The 21,357-nt window shown below is 37.1% G+C and overlaps 1 protein-coding gene across 1 annotated transcript in view; it reads right to left on the bottom strand.

The window, feature by feature from the left end:
- Nucleotides 1-21,357, bottom strand: part of F8 (coagulation factor VIII) — a 272,819-nt gene that overhangs the window by 6,131 nt on the left and 245,331 nt on the right. Inside the window, exons 23-25 of the mRNA XM_036270458.1 lie at nucleotides 16,001-16,145; nucleotides 15,448-15,596; nucleotides 14,487-14,663 (exon numbers count right to left, since the gene is read on the bottom strand). Coding sequence (XP_036126351.1) covers nucleotides 14,487-14,663; nucleotides 15,448-15,596; nucleotides 16,001-16,145 — 471 coding nt within the window. The remainder of the gene's footprint in view (nucleotides 1-14,486; nucleotides 14,664-15,447; nucleotides 15,597-16,000; nucleotides 16,146-21,357) is intronic.

Raw genomic sequence — 21,357 nt, forward strand, 5'->3', positions numbered from 1 at the left:
GTCGGGCTATTTGACTTTTTGTTATTGTTGTTGTTCATCACCAAGTGTCCAAGATATGTATCCCCCATGACTAGAAAAAGATATATATATCTTTTGTCTTTCCAAATCTGCCTTTAGTCGTCCCACATACTTTCAATCTCTTTCCTTTCAGTTATTCGCAAGTCAATGCTATGATCCAGCAAGTGTCAAATATCAGTGTTTCATCACTCAGGGTGTGACTTTCTCTCTTTAGAAGTGATTTTATGTGTTTTACCACCACTAGGCCTCACGCTGACCTTTCCTCTTTTTTTCACAGTCACTCCTGAACTCTCTCCAGAGTGAGCATTGGAGCTGGGTCAGCTAGCTTGGCATGCTTATTTCCTACTTACTTGCAAATTGAAACTTATAGTATTTTTTGTCCTTCAATAATTCTGTATGTGAATTATGGGTGGTTTTATTTGTCATTTATATATATGTTTTGAAAGCTGTAAGGAGAGATTTAGGCAGCTACTATCTGGCGGGAATGTGCAACTCAGTACTTGGGATTTTTAAATGCTATTTTAAACTATTTTCCAACTATTTGTTCCTGGCCTATAGAAATATAATTAAAATTTGTATTTATTTTGTTTTTGGCAAACTTTCAAGACTATTCTATCTTATAATTTATAGATATATAAATTATCTTCCACTTATTATGAGACTTTTTTTCATCTTTTCCAATCCTTACACATTCTATTTCTTTTTATTACCTTACCACACAGTTTAGGACATCAAATGCAGTTTGTTTTTTTCTATGCACTCACATGCAATGGGAAAACTTGGGAGTACATAGTATATTTTTATTTTTTTAAATTAATTAATTAATTAATTAATTTATTGTTGAAAGTATTACAGATGTCCCCCTTTTTCCCCAGTGACCTGCTCCCACCTCACTCTTGCTTTACCCAATCTGATGTCTGTGTCCATTGGTTGTGCATATATGCATATAATCTTTTTGGTTTATCTCTTCCCTCCCTTCCCACCTCCCATCCCTTTGAGGTTTGACAGTCTGTTCCCTACTTCCATGACTCTGCACTCTTGGTTGACAGCTTATTTTGTTCATTATGTTCCATAAATAAGTGAGATCACGTGGTACTTGTCTTTCTGTCTAGCTTAATTCACTTAGCATAATACTCTCCAGGTCCCTCCATGTTGTCTCAAAGGGTAAGAGATCTTTTTTTTTTTTTTTTTTTTTTTATCCTCACCCGAGGACATTTTTCCATTTTTTGTTCAGCTAGAGCGGGAAGGAGAGAGAGGAAGAGAGAGAGAGAGAAACATCGATGTGAAGGGACACATCGAGTGGCTGCCACCCGCACGACCAACCAGGGCCGGGGACAAACTGCAACCGAGGTACATGCCCTTAGCAGGAACCGAACCCGGGTCTCTCTGGACCACAGGCCGACGCTCTAACCGCTGAGCCAAACTGGCCAGGGCAAGAGATCTTTTTTTAAAGCTGCATAGTATTCCATTGTGTAAATGTACCACAGCTTTTTTATGTACTCATCTATCGATGGGCACTTGGGCTGTTTCCAGATATTAGCTATTGTAAATAGTGCTGCTATGAACATAAGGGTGTATATATTCTTCCTGATTGATGTTTCAGGCTTCTTAGGATATATTCCAAAGGGGATCACTGGGTCAAATGGCAGTTCAATTTTTAATTTTTTGAAGAAACACCATATTGTTTTCCACAGTGGGTGCACCAGTCTGCATTCCCACCAGCAGGGTGATAGAGTGCCCTTTTCTCCACATCCTCATCAGCACTTCTTCGGCAATTTGTTCATGGCCCGCATTCTGGCAGGTGTGAGGTCATATCTCATAGTCATTTTAATTTGCCTCTCTCTGATGATTAGAGATGTTGAGCATTTTTTCATATGTCTCCTGGCTATTTGTATGTCCTGCTTGGAGAAATGTCTATTCAGGTCCTCTGCCCATTTTTTAAATTGGTTTGTTTGTCTTCCTTTTGTTGAGTTGTATGAGTACTCTATGTATTTTGGAGATTAACCCCTTAACTGATGTATTATTGGAAAATATGTTCTCTCAGAGAGTAAGTTCCCATTTTATTTTGATGCCGGTTTCCTTTGCCGTGCAGAAGCTTTTTAGTTTGATGTAGTCCCATGTATTAATTTTCCCTTTTTCCTCTTGCCCTAGGTGATGTATCAGTGAAAATTCTGCTACATATGATGTCTGAGATTTTTCTTTCTACATTTTCTTCTAGTGTTTTTATGGTTTCACGGGTTACATTTAAGTCTTTTATCCATTTTGAGTTTATTCTTGTGTATTGTGTAAGTTGGTGGTTTAGTTTCATTATTTTTGCATGTAGCTGTCCTATTTTCCCAACACCATTTATTGAAGAGACTGTCTTTTCTCAATTGTATGCTTTTGCCTCCTTTATTAAATATTAATTAAGCATACTTTCTTGAGTTGATATCTGGGTTCTCAGTTCTGTTCCATTGATCTATATGCCTGTTCTTGTGCCAGTACCAGGCTGTTTTGATTACAATGGCTTTGTAGTATAACCTGATATCTGGTATTGTGATCCCTCCTACTTTGTTCTTCTTTTTCATGACTGTTGTGGCTATTTGGGGTCTTTTTTGGTTCCATATAAACTATTGGAGTATTTATTCCAGATCTGTGAAATATACCGCTTGTACTTTAATAGGGATTGCATTGAATCTGTAGATTGCTTTGGGTAGTATGGACATTTTAATGTTGATTTTTCCAATCCATGAACATAGTATGTGTTTTCACTTTTTTACATCTTCCTCTATTTCTTTGTTCAATGTCCTGTAGTTTCCTGAGAACTGGTTTTTTACCTTCTTGGTTAAGTTTATTCCTAGGTATTTTATTTATTTTTTGTAACAGTAAATGGAATTTTCTTTTTTTAGTTTGCTTTTCTGAGGGTTCATTATTGGTGTATAAGAATGCCATTAATTTCTTGATGTTAATTTTGTATCCTGCTACCTTGCAAAATCCATTTATTAAATCTAGTAGGTTTTTGATGGAATCTTTAGGGTTTTCTATGTACAATATCATGTCATCTCTGAATGACAGTTTCATTTTCTCCTTTCCAATTTGACCCTTTTAAGTTTTCTTGTCTGATAGTTGTGGCTAAGACTTCCAGTAGTACTATGTTAAATAGAAGTGGTGAAATTGGGCATCCCTGTCATGTTCCTGTTCTTAAGGGAAATGCTTTTAGTTTTTACCCATTGAGTATGATGTTGGCTGTAGGTTTTTCATATATGGCCTTTATTTTATTATAATATGATCTTTCTATTCCCACATTGCTGAGCATTTTTATCAGAAATGGGTGCTGGATTTGTCAAATGCCTTTTCAGCATCTATTGATATGATCACATGATTTTTATTATTTATTTTGTTTATGTAATGTATAACATTTATTGATTTGCAAATAATGTACCAGTCTTGCATCCCTGGGATGAATCCCATTTGGTCATGGTGAATGATTTTTTTAATGTATTACTGGGTTCGATTTGCTAATATTTTGTTGAGGATTTTGGCATTATGTTCATCAGGCATATTGGCCTGTAGTTTTCTTTCTTTGTAGTGTCCTTATTCATTTTTGGAATTAGGATTATGCTGGCCTCATAAGTAGAGCTTGGAAGTCTTCCTTCTTATTGAATTTTTTAGAATAGTTTGAGGAGAATGGGTGCTCTTGGATTGTTTGGTAAAAAGGCCCGATGAAGCTGTATGGACCATGGCTTTTGTTTGCTGGGAGTTTGTTGATTACATCTTCAATTTCCTTAGTTGTTATTGATCTGTTCAAGTTTTCTGTCTCTTTCTGGTTCAGTATTGGGAGACTGTGTGATTCCAGAAATTTGTCCATTTCAACTAGGTTGTCCAATTTTTTGGCATATAATTGTTCATAGTATTTTTTATACTTTGTATTTCTGTGGTGTCAGTTTTTACTTCTCCTCTTTCATTTCTGATTTTGTTTATTTGGGTCCTCTCTCTTTGATTCTTGATGAGTCTGGCTAAAGGCTCATCAATCTTGTTTATCTTTTCAAAGAACCAGCTCTTTGTTTCATTGATCTTTTGAATTGCTTTTTAGTCTCTATGTTGTTTATTTCTGCTCTGATCTTTACTATTCATTTCCCTCTACTTGCTCTAGGTTTTTCTTTTTGTTTACTTTCTAATTCTTTAAGGTATAGGGTTATATAGTCTATTAGATGTGTTTCCTGTTTCTTGAGGTAGGTCTGTAGTGCTACAAACTTCCCATTTAGGACTTCTTTTGCTACATCCCATTAATTTTGTGTTGTTGTGTGTTCATTGTTATTGATTTCCAGGAAGTTATTTTATTTCTTCCTTGATCTCTTTGATTACCCCGTTCGTTGTTTAATAACATTTTATTTAGCCTCCATGTGTTTGATAATTTTTGAGTGTTTCTATCCTAATTAATTTCTAATTTCATGCCTTTGTATCTGAGAAGAGGCTTGATATGACTTCAACCTTGGAGAGACTGACTTTGTGTCTTAACATGTGGTCTATCTTTGAGAATGACCCATGTGCGCTTGAGAAGAATGTGAATTCTGCTGTTTTGGGGTGTAATTCTCTGTAGATATCTATGAAATTAATTTGATCTAGTGCATCATTTAGAAACTCTGTTTTGTTGTAATTTTTTTTTTTTTGTCTAGAAGATCTATCCAGTGATGTCAGAGGGGTGTTGAAGTCCCCTGCTATGATTGCATTGCTCTCTATTTCTCCTTTGAAGTCCTCCAGAAGTTTTTAGATGTATTTTGGTGCTCCTATGTTGGGTACATATATGTTTACCAAGGTTCTATAGATCCTTTCAATATTATGTCATGGCCTTCTTTGTCTCTAGTTATGGCCTTCATTTTGCAGTCAAATTTATTGGATATGAGTATGGATACCCTGCCTTTTTGTTCCTTTCTGTTTACTTGGAAAATTTTTTTTCCATCCCTTCACTTTCAACCTATGTGAGTACTTTGTTGTGATGTGGGTCTCTTGTAAACAACATATATGAGTCATGCTTTCTTATCTAATCAGCTACTCTGTGTCTTTTTATCAGAGCATTCAATCCATTTACATTTAAGGTGATTGTTGATATGTACTTATTTATTGCCATTTTTGTTTAGTGTGGTTCTATTTTTCTTCCTAGTTCTTGCAGTGCTAGTTTGGTGCTAATATATTCCCGTAGCCTTTTTTTTTTTTTTTTTTTTTTTTGGTCTGGGAAGGTCTTTATTTGACCTTCTAGTTTGAATGATAGCCTTGCTGGGTAGAGTAGTCTTGGGTTCAGATCCTTGTTTTTCATGACCTTGATTACTTCATGCCATTCCCTTCTGGTCTGTAGTGTTTCTGTTGAGAAATCTGCTGGTAACCTTATGGGGGCTCCTTTTTAGGTAACCTGTTGCTTTTATCTTGCTGCTTTTTAGGTTGTCTCTTTGTTTTTAATTTTTGACATTTTTATTATGATGTATCTTGGTGTGGGTCTTTTTGGGTTCTTTTTTGGGGTCTCTGTGCTTCTTAAACTTGTATGCCCATTTCCTTCACCAAGTTAGGGGTGTCTTTTCTCACTATTTTTTTCAAATATATTGTCTAACCCTTGCTCATTTTCTTCTGGTACTCCAATGATGCAGATGTTGTTACATTTCATATTGTTCCACAGCTCTCTTAAACTGTCCTCCTGTTTTTAAATTATTTTTTCTTTTTGGTTCTCTGATTGGGTGACTTTTTTCTACCCTGTCTTCTAATTCATTGACCTGATTCTTGCCTTCCTCTAATCTGCTGGTTATTTCTTTCAATATGTTCTTTATTTCTGCTAGGTAATTCTTCAGTTTTTCTTGGTGGTTTTTCACTTCCAATTGGTTGATTTTTATTGTTTCTATATATTTACTCATGCTGTTGAGCTTCCTCATAATCATTACTCTGAACTTTATCTCTGATAACTTGCTTTACTCCATTTTATTTATCCCTTCTTCTGTAAAGTTCTCTTATTCTTTTATTTGTTTTTTTTTTTTTTCTCTCGGTATTTTGGCTGTCGTAGCAGGGTACGGAGCCTGCCAAATTTTTCCTGTGAGTGTTGGTGTTCTGCTGATTGTGGCTCCCCCTTTTGGGTTTGGATTAGTATGAATGGGACCATGCTAAACACCAATGTCTTGTCTTACTTTCCTGGATAGAGTCACAGGCCAAGCAAAGATTCAGTCATCCCAGAGCTTTTGCCTATAGGCTGACTATTAGTCTCAGTTAATGAAGCTCAGGTTGTAGACCTTAGCTGAATGAAAAATCTCAGGTGGGTAGGGTAAGAGGATTTCCAGTGTGTGGGGCAATTGCTTTCCCCTGAGCTAAAGTTGATTTGAGAAAAATGGTTTCTGCATTGTGGGTTATTGGCTCAGCATAGAAACTCAGGCCTCAGCCTTCACAGCTCAGTCCCCAGAGTCAGGACCCCCAACACTGAGATCCAGTTCAAAAGCTGAAATCTTTCAGAGGCTCTTCTCTGCCTACTGGGTGGCAGGTAGTCTCTGGCTGTTATCGAGCCTCAGGTTGCACTTCTCCATCTGGGTGGTCTTAAATTCCCAAGGGAGAGGCAGTTGCTTCTCCACACCTCTCCCGGACTTAAGCCACTCTAGTGTGGCTACTTGACAGAGATGGCTACTGAAGGATGGGGGAGTGGCTCAGCATAGGAACTCAGGCCTCAGCCTTCACAGCTCAAACTCCAGAGCCCTGACCCCCAACACCAAGAGCCAGGTCCAAAATTCAAAGCTTTCAGAGACTCTTCTCTGCCTACTGGGTGGCAGGCAGTCTCTAGCTGCTAATGAGCCTCAGGTTGCACTTCTCCAGCGAGGTGGTTAAATCCTGAGGAAGAGGCAGTTGCTTCTCCCCCAGGGCTATAGCTGTTCTGGGAACAGACTTTTTGAGCAAGACGGCTACTGTCTTGTGGGGGAGTGACTCAGCATAGAGTCCCTGAAGGCTTCCTTCCCAGCTCTCTCCCCAGTGCCCCGAACCCCCAACTCTCCTCACACAGTTCCAGTCCAGTCTGTCCTCCCTCTCCTGGAGCCCAAAGTGAGTGGCTGTAGCTGTAATTTAGTGCACTGGCCCTTCAGGGAAGTGCTGGTGTTCCCTGTGCCTCTCCCTGCAAGTCAAAACCTCTGCTCTGGTGATCTTATTGGCCAGATAAGCGTTCTCTTCAGCGGCTCTTCAGTTGTTTTTTTTTCAGATGACTTGTCTTTATTTTAGTTGTAATTCCAGTTTAGTCCTGGGAGATGGTCTATGTAGCTTTCATTCACTCCACCGCCATTTTCCTGACATTTTCACCATGTATGTACCCAGGAGCATGCATGTTCATTGTTCACTTTTTTAAAATCCTCACCCAAGGACATCTTTGCATTTATCTTCAGATAGAGTGGGAGGGAGAGAGGGGGGAAGAGAGAGAGAAACATCGATGTGAGAGAGACACATCGACTGATTTCCACCCACATGACCCCAATTGCAACCGAGGTACGCGTGCCCTTAGTGGGAACCGAACCTGGGACTCTCTGGTCCGTAGGCCGACGCTCTAACTGCTGAGCCAAACCAGCTAGGGCTCATTGTTCACTTTGACATCTGATTGCTGTGCTCCAAATGCTGGGTTTTTTTTTAAATATATTTTTTTCTTTATTGATTTTAGAGAGAGAGGAAGGGAGAGGGAGAGACAGATAGAAACATCAATGAGAGATAACATCGATTGGCCACCTCCTGCATGCCCCCAGGGGGATCTGACCCACAACCTGGGCATGTGCCCTGACTGGGAATCGAACTGGTGACCTCTTGGTGCATGGTTCAACCACTGAGCCACATTGGCCAGAACAAATGCAGTTTTTAATAAAAGTGAATGTGGTAGGTTAAAGATGGCTATGAATTTTTGGCATCCCTAGCATGGAGAGGTTGGTTTATTTTGCTTTGTTTTAAATGTGAACTGACCATTGGTTCCTTAGATTGATAGAATATGGAAGAAGTGATGCTGTGCCAGTTCTGGGCCTGGACTCTTCAAGAGGCCTGGCGACTTCTCCTGGTAGTTTCTTGAAATCTAGCTCTTATGTAAGAAGACTGACTATTTTAAGACCATGATGCTGTGAGAAGTCCACAACATGTAGAGAGGCACTGAAGAAATACTGTGTGGATGGAAAGGTCAAGACTTGTGAGCAAGGAAACTATCTAGGAAGTAGCTCCATCCATCTATCTGCACTGATGTCACATGGATCACAGACAAACCAGCCAACCAGATCAACCTAATTCCTGATCCAAAAAGTTGTGATCAAGTTTTGGGGTTTTTTGTTATGAAGCAATATATAATTGGTACAGTAGACCAATTATATATTACTCTCCATCTTACTCTCAATTTCAAAGGAAAAGCTTTCTGTGTTTCATCTAAAATATATTTGCTGTACGAGTTTTGTGAATACTCTTCATCAGATTAATACTCTTCATCATTAAGAACAGATGTAGAATTTTATAAAATGCTTTTATCAGCATTTGTTGGTTATATAATCCTTCAGTCCATTAATGTGATGGATTATATTACTTTTCTAATGTTAAGCCAACCGTGCATTCCTAGAATAAATCCAACTTGGATACATACTGCTAATATTTTGTTTTAGATGTACATTCATTAATAAAATTGGGCTACTATTTTCCTTTCTAACGAAATTGCTCTTGTTGGGTTTTGTTGTCATCATAAAAAGAGTTGAATAATGTAGTCCCCCTCCCCACTTTTCTGAAAGAATGCTTGTAATATTGATATTGTCTCTCCCTTGAAAATTTGGCAGAGTATTTTGTGTAGCCATCTGGATCTGGAATTTTCTTTGTAAAAAGATTTTTAACACAAATTCAATTTCTCAAAGGTTATAGGAGTTTCAAGGTTTCCTATTCCTTCTTTAGTAAGTTATATTTACTAGGAATTAATCCATTTTACCTAATTTTTAAAATGTACTGATATAAGGTTAATAAATATCCTATTAATTTTTATGTTGGCAGGATTTTCCTGAGTGGCAAAATCACTCGTCTGTTAGAAAAATTTTTAGTTTTTTCTTTGATGCATTAAAGATATTTTCACTTGATTTTTTTTTTTTTTGCAGAGAGATTTCAGAATTTTCCTTTTAGCATCATCTAGACATCATTAACTATCTTCCGATTTTCATTTTTGTTTAGAAATCAGCTGTCAGTTCATCACCCTCATTATGGTAATGTATGCGTCTTTTGGCTTCTTTTTATTGTAGTAAAATGTATATAAAATAAAATTTACCATCTTAATCATTCTAAAGTATGCATATGCCTATTCTGGATATTTCATATAAATGGAATTATACAATATGTGGCCTTTTATGTCTGGCTTCTTTCACTTGGCATGTTTGAAAGGTTCACCCATGTTGTAGCATGTACCAGTACTTTTATCTTGCTATGGCTGCTGTGAGCATTTGTGTACAAGTTTTTGTTAATTATCTATTTTCAATTATTTTGGGTAGCTACCCAACAGTGGAATTGCTGGATCATATGGTAATTCCATGTTTACCTTATTGAGGGACTACCAAAATGTTTTCTACAGTGGCTTCCCCATCTTACATTCCCATTAGGAATGGGGGTTTTAATTTTTCTACATCTTTGCTAACACTTTTTATTTTTAAAAAATTTTAGTCATACTAGTGGGTGTGAAGTGATATCTTATTTTGGTTTTAATTTGCATTTTCTTAATGACTAGTGATGTTAATGCTCATGTGTTTGTTGGTCATTTGTATATCTTCCTTATAGAAATGCTTATTAAAGTTTTTTTTTTTTCTATTTTTAAATTTTGTTGTCATTTTGTAGTTGAATTTGAGTTGTTTTATATCCTGGATACTAGACCCTTTATCAAACATATGACTGGAAATATTTTCTCCTATACATTGGGTTGTGTTTTCAATTGGTTGATAGTATCCTCTGATGTACACAAGTTTTTTTGAAGAAGTCTACTATATCTATTTTTCTTCTGTTGTTTGTGATTATAGTGTCACATTTAAGAAACCATTGTTAAATTCAAGGTCATCAATATTTACCCCTATATTTTCTGCTAAGTTTTATAGTTGTATCTCCTATATTTATGTATTTGACCCATTCATTATTTTTTGCATATGGTGTGTAGTAACAATTCTTTTGCATGTGGATATCTAGTTTTCCTAGCATTATTTGTTGAAGAGATTATTCTTTTCACAGTGAATTGTCTTGGCATACTTATTGAAAATCCATTTGCCATAGATGTATAGGCTTATTTCTGGACTTCAGTTATACTCCACTGATCTGTCTTTATGTCAATACCACACTGTTTTGATGACTATAGCTTTGTGGTAAGTTTTAAAATTGAGAATATGAGTCCTCCAACTTTGTTTTTTTGTTTTTTTTTTTTTCCAAGATTGTTCTGGCTAGTCTGGGTTACTTGAAATTCCACACAAATTCTAAGATCAGCTTGTCCATTTCTGCAAAAATGTCCATTGGGATTTTGGTTGGGATTGCACTGAATCTGTAGATAGCTTTGGATAGTACTACCACCTTAACATGATTAAGTCTTCCAATCCATGAACCTAGGATATCTTTCTATTTATTTAGGTCATATTTAATGTTTTCAGCAATGTTCTGAAGTTTTCAGTGTACAAGATTTGTACCTCCTCGGCTAAGTTTATTCCTAAATCTTTTATTCTTTTTATGCTATTGTAAATAAAATTATTTTCTTAATTTCTTTTTTGGATTTTTCATTGTTAGTATATAGAAATACAATCAATTTCTGTGTGTTGATCATGTATCCTGAAACATTGTTGAATTTGCTTATTAGCTCTAATAATTTTTTTGTGTATTCCTTAGGATTTTCTACATATAAAATCATATTATTGGCAAAGAGAGATAGTTTTACTTCATTACTCCCAATTTGGATACCTTTTATTTCTTTTTCTCACCTAATTTCTCTGGCTGTAACTTCCAGTACAATGTTGAATGTAAGTGGCAAAAGTGATCATTCTTGTTTGTTTGCAATTTCTCCACTTTTTCTTTTCTTTCATTCTGGGATTCCAATTATTTATTATTTATTTATTTAAAAATATGTCTTTAGTGATATTTTTAGTAAGAGAGGAAAGGAGAGATATAGAAACATCAATGTGAGAAAGAAACATTGATCGGCTGCCTTCTGCATGCACCCTACTGGGGATCAAGCCCGCATGTACCCTGCATGTGCCCTGACTGAGAGTCAAACTGGGAACTCTCAGTCTGTAGGATGATGTTCAATCCACTGAGCCACACAGGCCAGGCTGGGATTCCAATTATATATATGTTAGGCTTTCTCTGTATACCATATTTATCTTAATTTTTTTTCATATGCTTCAACTTCTGTGCTACTCTGGGTAATTTATTCTGATATATCTTTCAATTGATTAAATTCTCTTTGGCTGTGTCTAATCTGCTATTGCCTTTTTGATTTTTAAACTTCAACAGTTATGTTTTTTTTTTATTTCTAAAAGTACTGTTTTTCCCCAAACTGCCTAATAATTTTGGATAGTTTGTCATTTATTTTTATGTTTTTATAGTTTGTTGCTTCAAATAGTTTATGCATAATTATTTTATGAAATATATCTGATAATGTGAATTTGATGTTCACATTTTAAATCTGTATAGATTAAATCTCCTCACTTGTCAAGTTGTTTTGCTGTGTTTCATTATTGCTGATCTGTTTATGATCTTACCTTTTTTTAATCCTCACCTGAAGATACTTTTTCCATTAATTTTTTTTTTCAGATAGAGTAGGAGGGAAGAAGAGAGAGAGAGAGGAAGAGGAAGGGAGGGAGAGAGGGAAGGAGAGAGAGAGAGGGAGGGAGAGAGAGAGAGGGAGAGAGGGAGAGAGGGAGAGAGGGAGGGAGGAAGGGAGAGAGAGAGAGAGATCGATTGGTTGCCCCCTGCACAACCCTGACCGAGACTGGGATCGAACCTGCTACTGAGGTATGTGCCCTTGACTGGAACTCAAACCTGTGACTCTTTGGTCCATAAGCCAATGTTCTAACCACTGAGCAAAACCAGCCAGGGCTGATCTTATCATTTTAATATGTGGGTATCCTGGAGACCTAAACTAGGAGTGCTTTCTTCTAGAGTGAACTTAAAAATGCTTCTTCCAGATGTCAGGGGGTACAACTTATTTGCAAGTACTTTAGCTCCTTCTGGGGTTCATTACTTACTTAACACAGAAGTCTTACCTTCAGTTTTCTTTGCATTTTGCTTAAAGCTTTGTCTCCCAATAACAACACTAATACAAGCATTTTTCCTTAGGAAAGTTTTTGTTTTACATTGTCTCGTTTTCACCTCTCTTTGCTCTGATTTAAGATCATTATTTTCTTTTTCTTTTTTAATTAAATTAATTAATTAATTGATTTTTGTTACAGATGTTTCTCCTTAAGATCATTACTTTAAAATAAAAGCTCTTTTTTGCTGTTGTTGGTGAGGAGGCTGGAAATTCCTTTCTTCACTGAATGTAGCAATGTCTTAAGGATGTACTATCTGTGATATAGCTTTATAAATTGTGGTAATATGTATATAACATATAACTTATTTTAACCATTTAAAAAATATGTTCTTATTTTATTCTTTTTTTTAGAGAGAGAGGAAGGGGGAGAGAGATAGAAACATCCATGAGAAAGAGATATATCGATTGGCTGCTTCTTGCACCTCCTCTACCAGGGATTGAGCCTGCACCTCAGACATGTGCCCCAACTGGGAATCGAACCGAGACCTTTCAGTCCATGGGACAACACTCAATCCACTGAGCCACACTGGCTGGGCTGCACAAGCATCACCGCCATCCATCTCCAGAACTCTTTATCTTGTAAAACTGAAATTCTGTTTCCATTAAACAATAACTCTCCATTCTCCCCTCTCTCAATCTTTAGTAATACTATTCTACTTTCAGTCTCTATGAATTTGTCTGTTCTAGGTACCTCACTGTAATTGTTAATTTTATGTGTCAACTTGACTAGGCCATGGGTGCTCAGATATTTGGTCAAACATTACTTTGGGTGTGTCTGTGAGTATGTCTTTGGGTAAGATTAATGTTTAAATGGTAGAGCCAGTAAAGCAGACTGCCCTTCCTAATGTGGGTGAGCATCATCCAATCAATTGAATAGAATAAAAAGGCTGACCTTTCTCTGAGGAAGAGAGAATTCTTTCTACCTGATTGACTTTGAACTGGAACATTAGCTTTTCCCAGCCTTTAGGCTTACATAGAAATATCAGCTCTTCCTGAGTCTTAAGCCTTTTGGCTTTCATCCTTGAACTTATACCATTAGGTCTCTGGTTCTCCAGCTTTCAGACTTGAACTGTAACTACACCATTGGCTCTTCTGGGTCTTCAGCTTGCTGATTCACCCTGTAGATCCTGGGACTTGTCAACCTCCATAATCACGTGAGACAATTCCTTATAATAAATCTCTTTATACATATACACACACGCACCCATTCACACACATACACATCCTACTGGTTCTGTTTGTCTGTATAGTGGAATCATACAATATTTGTCCTTTTATGTCTGACCTATTTAATTTATCATGATGTTTTCAAGGTTCATCTATATTGTAGCCATGTATCAGAGATACACTCTTTTAAAAATGAGAATGTCCTCCAGAATATATATTATCTATACTCTAGTCTGCTAAACTGCCAGAAGCATAAGTCTTTAATCCAACCTTGAGGGACCAGGGAATTATTCTTGGAGATGATGTTTATCTGAAATTTTGAAGAATGAGCTAGGTGACAGGGGCAGTGGGAAGTACCTAGAAAAAAAATGTTCTAGGTAGAAGAAATGGTGTATATAAAATCCTGTTGTCAGAAGGAACATGCAGTTTTTAGGGACCTGAGAGTTTATTAGTATGGGTAGGGCTTAGAGAGCAAAGGAGCAAGTGGCAAGCGACTGTACTAGAGAGATTAGTAAGGGCCACATCATTTCTGGTGACAAAGAAGATTAAAGAAACCATAGAGATGAATTATTCATTCCCTCACAACTCATGATAGCAAGAGTTTATGTCATGTTCTCTAATTACCATAATTTGTTGACATATCTAGCAAAGGAAGAAGGAAGACTGTCTTGGTCACTCAAGTTAAAGGTCATTGAGGCTTGGAAATCTATGTAGCTGATGAGGGATACAGACACCATTAAGTAATTGGCAAATAACTGTCATTCTTCTTTACCCCTCTGATTCTTGCCACAATCCTGTATGACATCAAAATTCATGAGAATAATAAACTTTTTGTTCTATGCTGCCCTTTCCTTGGGATTATATATCCTTGCTTGGAGTCACTGTGTCCTCTCAAAATGCTTTACATGGTAACCTATTCCTACAGATACTCAGTAAAGTTTATCCTGAAAGTGTGATCATATATCATCCTTGTTATACTTCTAAATGTCAAGCTCTAGGATAGGTTTGTGACTTTCTTATGTGAGCAGCATACCTTTACTTTGCCATTCTGACGAAATGAAGTCCAGTTTTGGCCATCTTCACTACTTGAGATGAGGAACTCCTTCACATACATGCTGATAAGGAGAGATTTCACCCCCTGGGTGGTTATTCCTGTAACTTTCACTGTCTTCTGGAAGTCCACTTGCAGCCACTCTTCTGGATTATTTACCTGAGGAAGTTAGTTAGACTAGTATCCTGCTGGTCACTATTTGCTTCCGGAAATCCCCAAATTCCTTGTTATTAACCAGGCTACAGCACTTACACTCTGCATTGTAATTGTCTGTCATTTTCCCTTTTTAGACTCAGTAACTGGAGGGTTGAAATTTTTCATGATTCATCTCAGTATCCCCAGGGTCAACTATTTAACAGGTACTTAGTAAATGTTTGCTGAATGAATATATGAACCACACAGAGACTGACTACAGTATTAAAAGTTTAGAAATGTGTTATACAACCTTTTAATTTAAAATAAGCCCTTGATGGAGCAGAGACCATTAACTCTATTCATCTCAAAAAGCTATTCAGTGATTGGAAAATTGCATACTGTGTGGTTCTGGAAAATAACTGCCCAATGAACTGTACATGACTGTGACCCTTCCTTGAGACACTGAGAAACCTGCAAAGAGAGCTAATTATTGATATTTCTCTCTGTAAAACTTGGCTTCAGCTACAATTCTTTTCCAGATATTAGTCTAGTACTGCATATAGAGATTCTGTTTCCAGGAGGTTCAATTCAGGATCATTTCCCCCAATGAATGAATGCTGTTTGAAATTACATGGCACCACTAAATATCGGTGGGTTTTTCTGGCCATAGACAACCTTCCTGACACTCTTTGGGAACAACCAGGTGACAGAAATACCTCTGAAGAAACTGTCAAGGGCTTTTCTTATTCTTTCCCAACCACTACTTCCCACTCTGCATCAGTTCAATGGAAAGTTTGTTGCCTCTTACCTGGGGTCTCCAGGCATTAGTCCTCCCCTGGAGGTGAAGTCGGGCTTGTGAAGGAGACCAGGTGGCAAACATATTGTTTAAGTAGGATGAGGCAGTAATCTGTGCATCTGATATTGCTTTATTCTCCATTCCTAGTGGAATGCTGCAGCCTCAAAAAAAATGAAAGGAGAATGTAGTGACAAGGACATGTGGTCTTTATTCCACTAGCCTGCCTCCATGGACACTCTAGGACTACTGTCATTAGGATGTCATTTCCCAGGAATTAACTTTTGCATTGATTCTGTTATTGGTAACATGCCCCCTGTTTTCTGGTCAGCTCTGCTCAGCTTTGACTTTGATTTATTTGCCTTGTTAATAGTGGTCTAGGAGGCGGCTGCTAATGGGGAATCTCATGGTTAGAATGACCAAGTCCTAGGTTTGCGCAGGACTGTGCTGGTTTTAGCATTAATAGTTCTACGTGCTGAGAAACCCTCCAGACTCTGGAAAACTAGGACCATTAATTATTCTACTTATGGTTAGGAGATGGAAGGATATGGGATGACTTGGCACTTACTGTTTAAATCACAGCCCATTAACTCCATACGAAGAGTACTGCGGATGCTGTAGTGTGTTGGGTGCAAACGGATGTACTGAGCAATAATTGGAGGGTTAAAAATATTGTGTTTTATACCAGATGAATCCACATTGCCAAAGAAGACCTGTAGAAAGGGATTAGCACAGATACAAGGAAAGTGAAGATAGAGTAAAAAGCAATTCCTCTGAGAAATCATATTTTCCTTCTAATTTTGCTTTGTGCCTTGCTCAAAAGCATCCAGCATTTAAAAACATTTTGGCTAGACAGATGTTAGGATAGAACACAAGGAGAAAAACACCAAGAAGAGGAACAGAACAAGGGAGATTAGGTCTGTGCAGGTGAAACAGTCTATTTTGGTGCCCTGTAAAAGGCTCACCAATGTTGAGGAAGCCATTTAGGGCTTTGCTAATCCAATGTGAGCCACCGACCAACAGCATCAGAATAACTTAGAAGCAATTAGAAATGTAATATATTGGGCCTTACTTCAAATCTACTGAATCAGAACATAAAATTTGAGAAGCACTAGCTTAGGGCAGAGTCAGCTGTAAAAGAGGACTGAGAATCGGTAGCTTACCACATTGTTCTCAACAATCTCCCAAGAATGTGGGCTCTGCAGTCAAATGTTCTAACCAATGTCACCCCAATAAATAAATAAAAAACTGAGCTCTATGGGTATGTGTGAACTGCAGGGCATTAATTAATGATTCTTTATATATAAATTTATGAGAAAATATATTAATATCCAACATGTGAAATTTAGGACCTTGACATGTCTACATTCTAGAGAAAAGTACATGACATATTTAAGGGAAAAGGAACTCAGTTTGAGAAATATGGTAGTAATGCTAATTCCAAAGACCTAGTATTAAAACATGGCATATAGTGTAAGAAAAGTCGAAAATCATCTCTCATAAAATGTTTAGCATTCTGTGTCTGCTTGAATACACTAAAATAGAAATCAATGTAAGTTTTTTATACAGGGTGGGGGCAAAAGTAGGTTTACAGTTGTTCATATGGAAAATAATACAACAATTAATAAATAATAATACAAGACTAAACTCTGTTTTATGTACTCACAACTGTAAACCTATATTTTCCTCACCATGAATCACACATCAGAGTAACAGTATTATGAAGAATTAAAAAAATTTTGTCATGTAACAAATTTATCTTCCTATGAGATAAAAATATTGACAAATTTATAGTATTTTTTCAGAGATTACAGCTTTATTTTTGGTAAATGTATTTACTTCATGGTTTACTCAATCCTTGTATCTTGATTAGAAACCTTCTTAAGGGAGACAATATATTAATTAAACAAATAGTTAATGGCTACACAAATTCTAGATTCCATAGATTATGTACCAGGAACTGTGTTTAGACGGCTTCATTGGTGAAGTCTACGAAATGTTTTTTTTTTCATATTAATCAAATAATTTATTTTCTTTTTAGTTATTTTTACAATTCACTCATGTTAAATAAAAACAAAAACAAAAAACAAAAAAAAAACACCTGTCACAGTGATTGGATTTCTGTTTCTTTCCCTCCCTCCCCTGGATTACCTGCTGACAGAAGAAAAGTTAGTGATACATAACAGAAATGCTTACAGAAGCACCAAAAGTAACATCAAACAAATAAACAAGTAGTAATATTATAATCAAAATAAGAGGTCAAGAAAAAAATCATTAAAAGATACATAAAATTAAAACAGGTGCATCCCGCGAAAGCAGTTCTGAGAGGGAAGTTCATAGCACTACAGGCCTACCTCAAAAAACAAGAAAAATTTCTAACTGACTGTCTAACCTCACAACTTAAAGAATTAGAAAGCAAACAAAAAGAAAGCCCCAGAGCAAGTAGAAGGAAGGAAATAGTAAAGATCAGAGCAGAAATAAATGACATAGAGACCAAAAAAACAATTCAAAGGATCAATGAAACAAAGAGCTGGTTTTTCGAAAAGATAAACAAGATTGATGGACCCTTAGCTAGACTCACCAAGAAACAAAGAGAAAGAACCCAAATACAAAAAATCAGAAATGAAAGAGGAGAAGTAACAACCAACACCACGGAAATACAAAAGATCATTAACAACTACTATGAACAACTATATGGCAACAAATTCGACAATCTAAGCGAAATGGACAAATTTCTAGAAACACACAGTCTCCCAAAACTACTCCCGGAAGAGATAGAAAACTTGAACAGACCAATAACAACTAAGGAAATTGAAGAGGTAATCAAGACTCTCCCAGCAAACAAAAGCCCAGGCCCAGATGGCTTCACGGGGGAGTTTTATCGAACATTCAAAAAAGAACTAACACCCATTCTTCTCAAACTATTTCAAAAAATTCAAGAAAAAGGAAGACTTCCAAACACGTTCTATGAGGCCAGCATAATTCTAATTCCAAAACCAGAAAAAGACACTACGAATAAAGAAAACTACAGGCCAATATCCCTGATGAACATAGACACCAAAATCCTGAACAAAATATTAGCAAATCGGATCCAGAAATACATCAAAAAAATTATTCACCATGACCAAGTAGGATTCATTCCAGGGATGCAAGGTTGGTACGATATTCGCAAATCAATAAACGTGATACACCACATAAACAAAATGAAGAATAAAAACCACATGATCATATCAATAGATGCTGAAAAAGCATTCGACCAAATCCAGCATCCATTTCTGATAAAAACGCTCAGCAATGTAGGAATAGAGGGATCATATCTCGACATAATAAAGACCATATATGAAAGACCTACAGCCAACATCATACTCAATGGACAGAAACTAAAAACATTTCCATTAAGAACAGGAACAAGACAGGGATGTCCACTTTCGCCACTCTTATTTAACATTGTACTGGAAGTCTTAGCCACAGCAATCAGACATGAAGAAAAAATAAAAGGGGTCCAAATTGGAAAGGAGGAAGTGAAACTGTCATTATTTGCAGATGACATGATATTGTACATAGATAACCCTAAAGACTCCATCAAAAATCTATTAGACTTAATAAATGAATTTGGAAAGTAGCAGGATACAAAATTAACGTCAAGAAATCGACGGCATTCTTGTACATCAATGATGAACTCACAGAAAGAGAAACTGAAAAAACAATCCCATTTACCATCCCTCCAAAAAAATTACGATACCTAGGAATAAACTTAACCAAAGAAGTAAAGGACCTATTTGCAGAAAACTACAGGTCATTGAAAAAAGAAATAGAGGAAGATATAAAAAAGTGGAAGCACATACCCTGTTCATGGATTGGAAGAATTAACATCATTAAAATGTCCATACTACCCAAAGCAATCTATAGATTCAATGCAATCCCCATCAAAATACCAACGACATATTTCATAGAACTAGAACAAATACTTCAAAAGTTCATATGGAACCAAAAAAGACCCCGAATAGCCACAGCAATCTTGAAAAAGAAGAACAAAGTAGGTGGGATCACAATACCAGATATCAGGTTATACTACAAAGCGACTGTAACCAAAACAGCCTGGTACTGGCACAAGAACAGGCATATAGACCAGTGGAACAGAACTGAAAACCCAGAAATGGACCCAAGGCAATACGCTCAATTAATATTTGACAAAGGTGGCAAGAGCATACAGTGGAGTAAAGACAGCCTCTTTAATAAATGGTGTTGGGAAAATTGGACAGCTACATGCAAAAAAAATGAAACTAGGCCATCAACTTACACCATACACAAAAATAAACTCAAAATGGATAAAAGACTTAAATGTGACCCGTGAATCCATAAAAATTCTAGAAGAAAATGTAGGCAACAAACTTTCGGACATCATACGGAGCAGAATTTTCACTGATACATCACCTAAGGCAACAGAAATAAAGGAGAAAATGAACACATGGGACTACATCAAACTAAAAAGCTTCTGCACAGCAAAAGAAACAATCATCAAAATGGAAAGGCAACCCACTGTATGGGAGAACATCATTGCCAATGATGTATCAGATAAGGGGTTAATTTCCAATATATATAGAGTGCTCATACAACTCCACAAAAGGAAGACAAAGAACCCAATTAAAAAATGGGCAGAGGAGCTGAATAGACACCTCTCCAAACAGGACATACAAATGGCCAAGAGACATATGAAGAAATGCTCAACATCACTAATCATCAGAGAGATGCAAATTAAAACAACAATGAGGTATCACCTCACACCTGTCAGAATGGCCGCCATCAACAAATCATCAAACAACAAGTGTTGGCGAGGGTGTGGAGAAAAGGGGACTCTAATACACTGCTGGTGGGAATGCAGACTGGTGCAGCCGCTATGGAAAACAATATGGTGCTACCTCAAAAAATTAAAAATTGAACTTCCAGCCCTGGCCGGTTTGGCTCAGCGGTTAGAGCATTGGCCTGCGGTCATGAGAGACCTGGGTTCGGTTCCTGCTAAGGGCATGTACCTCGGTTGCAGTTTGTCCCCGGCCCTGGTCGGTTGTGCGGGTGGCAGCCACTCGATGTGTTCCTTTCACGTCGATGTTTTTCTCTCTCTCTCTCTGTTCCTCTCTCTCCCTCCCACTCTACCTGAACAACAACAACAACAACAAAAATTGAACTTCCATATGACCCAGTGATCTTACTGCTGGGAATATACCCTAAGAAGCCTGAAACACCAATCAGGAAGAATATATGTACCCCCATGTTCATAGCAGCACTATTTACAATAGCTAAGATCTGGAAACAGCCCAAGTGTCCACCAGTAGACGAATGGATAAAAAAGCCGTGGTACATATACACAATGGAGTACTACTCAGCGGTAAGAAAGAAAGATCTCTTATCCTTTGAGACGACATGGAGGGACCTGGAAAGTATTATCCTAAGTGAAAGAAGCCAAGCAGAAAAAGACAAATACCACATGATCTCACTTACATACGGAATATAATGAACATAACAGTCTGAGGAATACAGTAGACCCAGACACATGGAAGTAGGGCACAGACTGACATCCCTCAGAAGAGGGGATGGGGGGGTCGGGGGGGAGAGATAAACCACAGTATTTATATGCATGTATGCATGACCAATGGACATGGACAACTAAGCCGGGGATGGGGTGGAGGGGGGTGGGGTGGGGGGTGCCAATGGGGTAAAAAGGTAAAATATCTGTAACAAAAAAATAAATAAAAATTCATAAAAAAAGATCAATTAAATATCACTCTCCTATTTATAGTGATAAACTGTCCCTGTTAAATAATATTAAACTGCTAATACTTCAAAAAAAAAACAAAAAACAAACAAACAAAAAACAGGTGCATCCCATTACTAAGATATCTAAGATATAGTAGTCACAAAACTTTATGC

This window comes from Molossus molossus, unplaced genomic scaffold (assembly GCF_014108415.1).
Source record: "Molossus molossus isolate mMolMol1 unplaced genomic scaffold, mMolMol1.p scaffold_m16_p_2, whole genome shotgun sequence".
Lineage (NCBI taxonomy): Eukaryota > Metazoa > Chordata > Mammalia > Chiroptera > Molossidae > Molossus > Molossus molossus.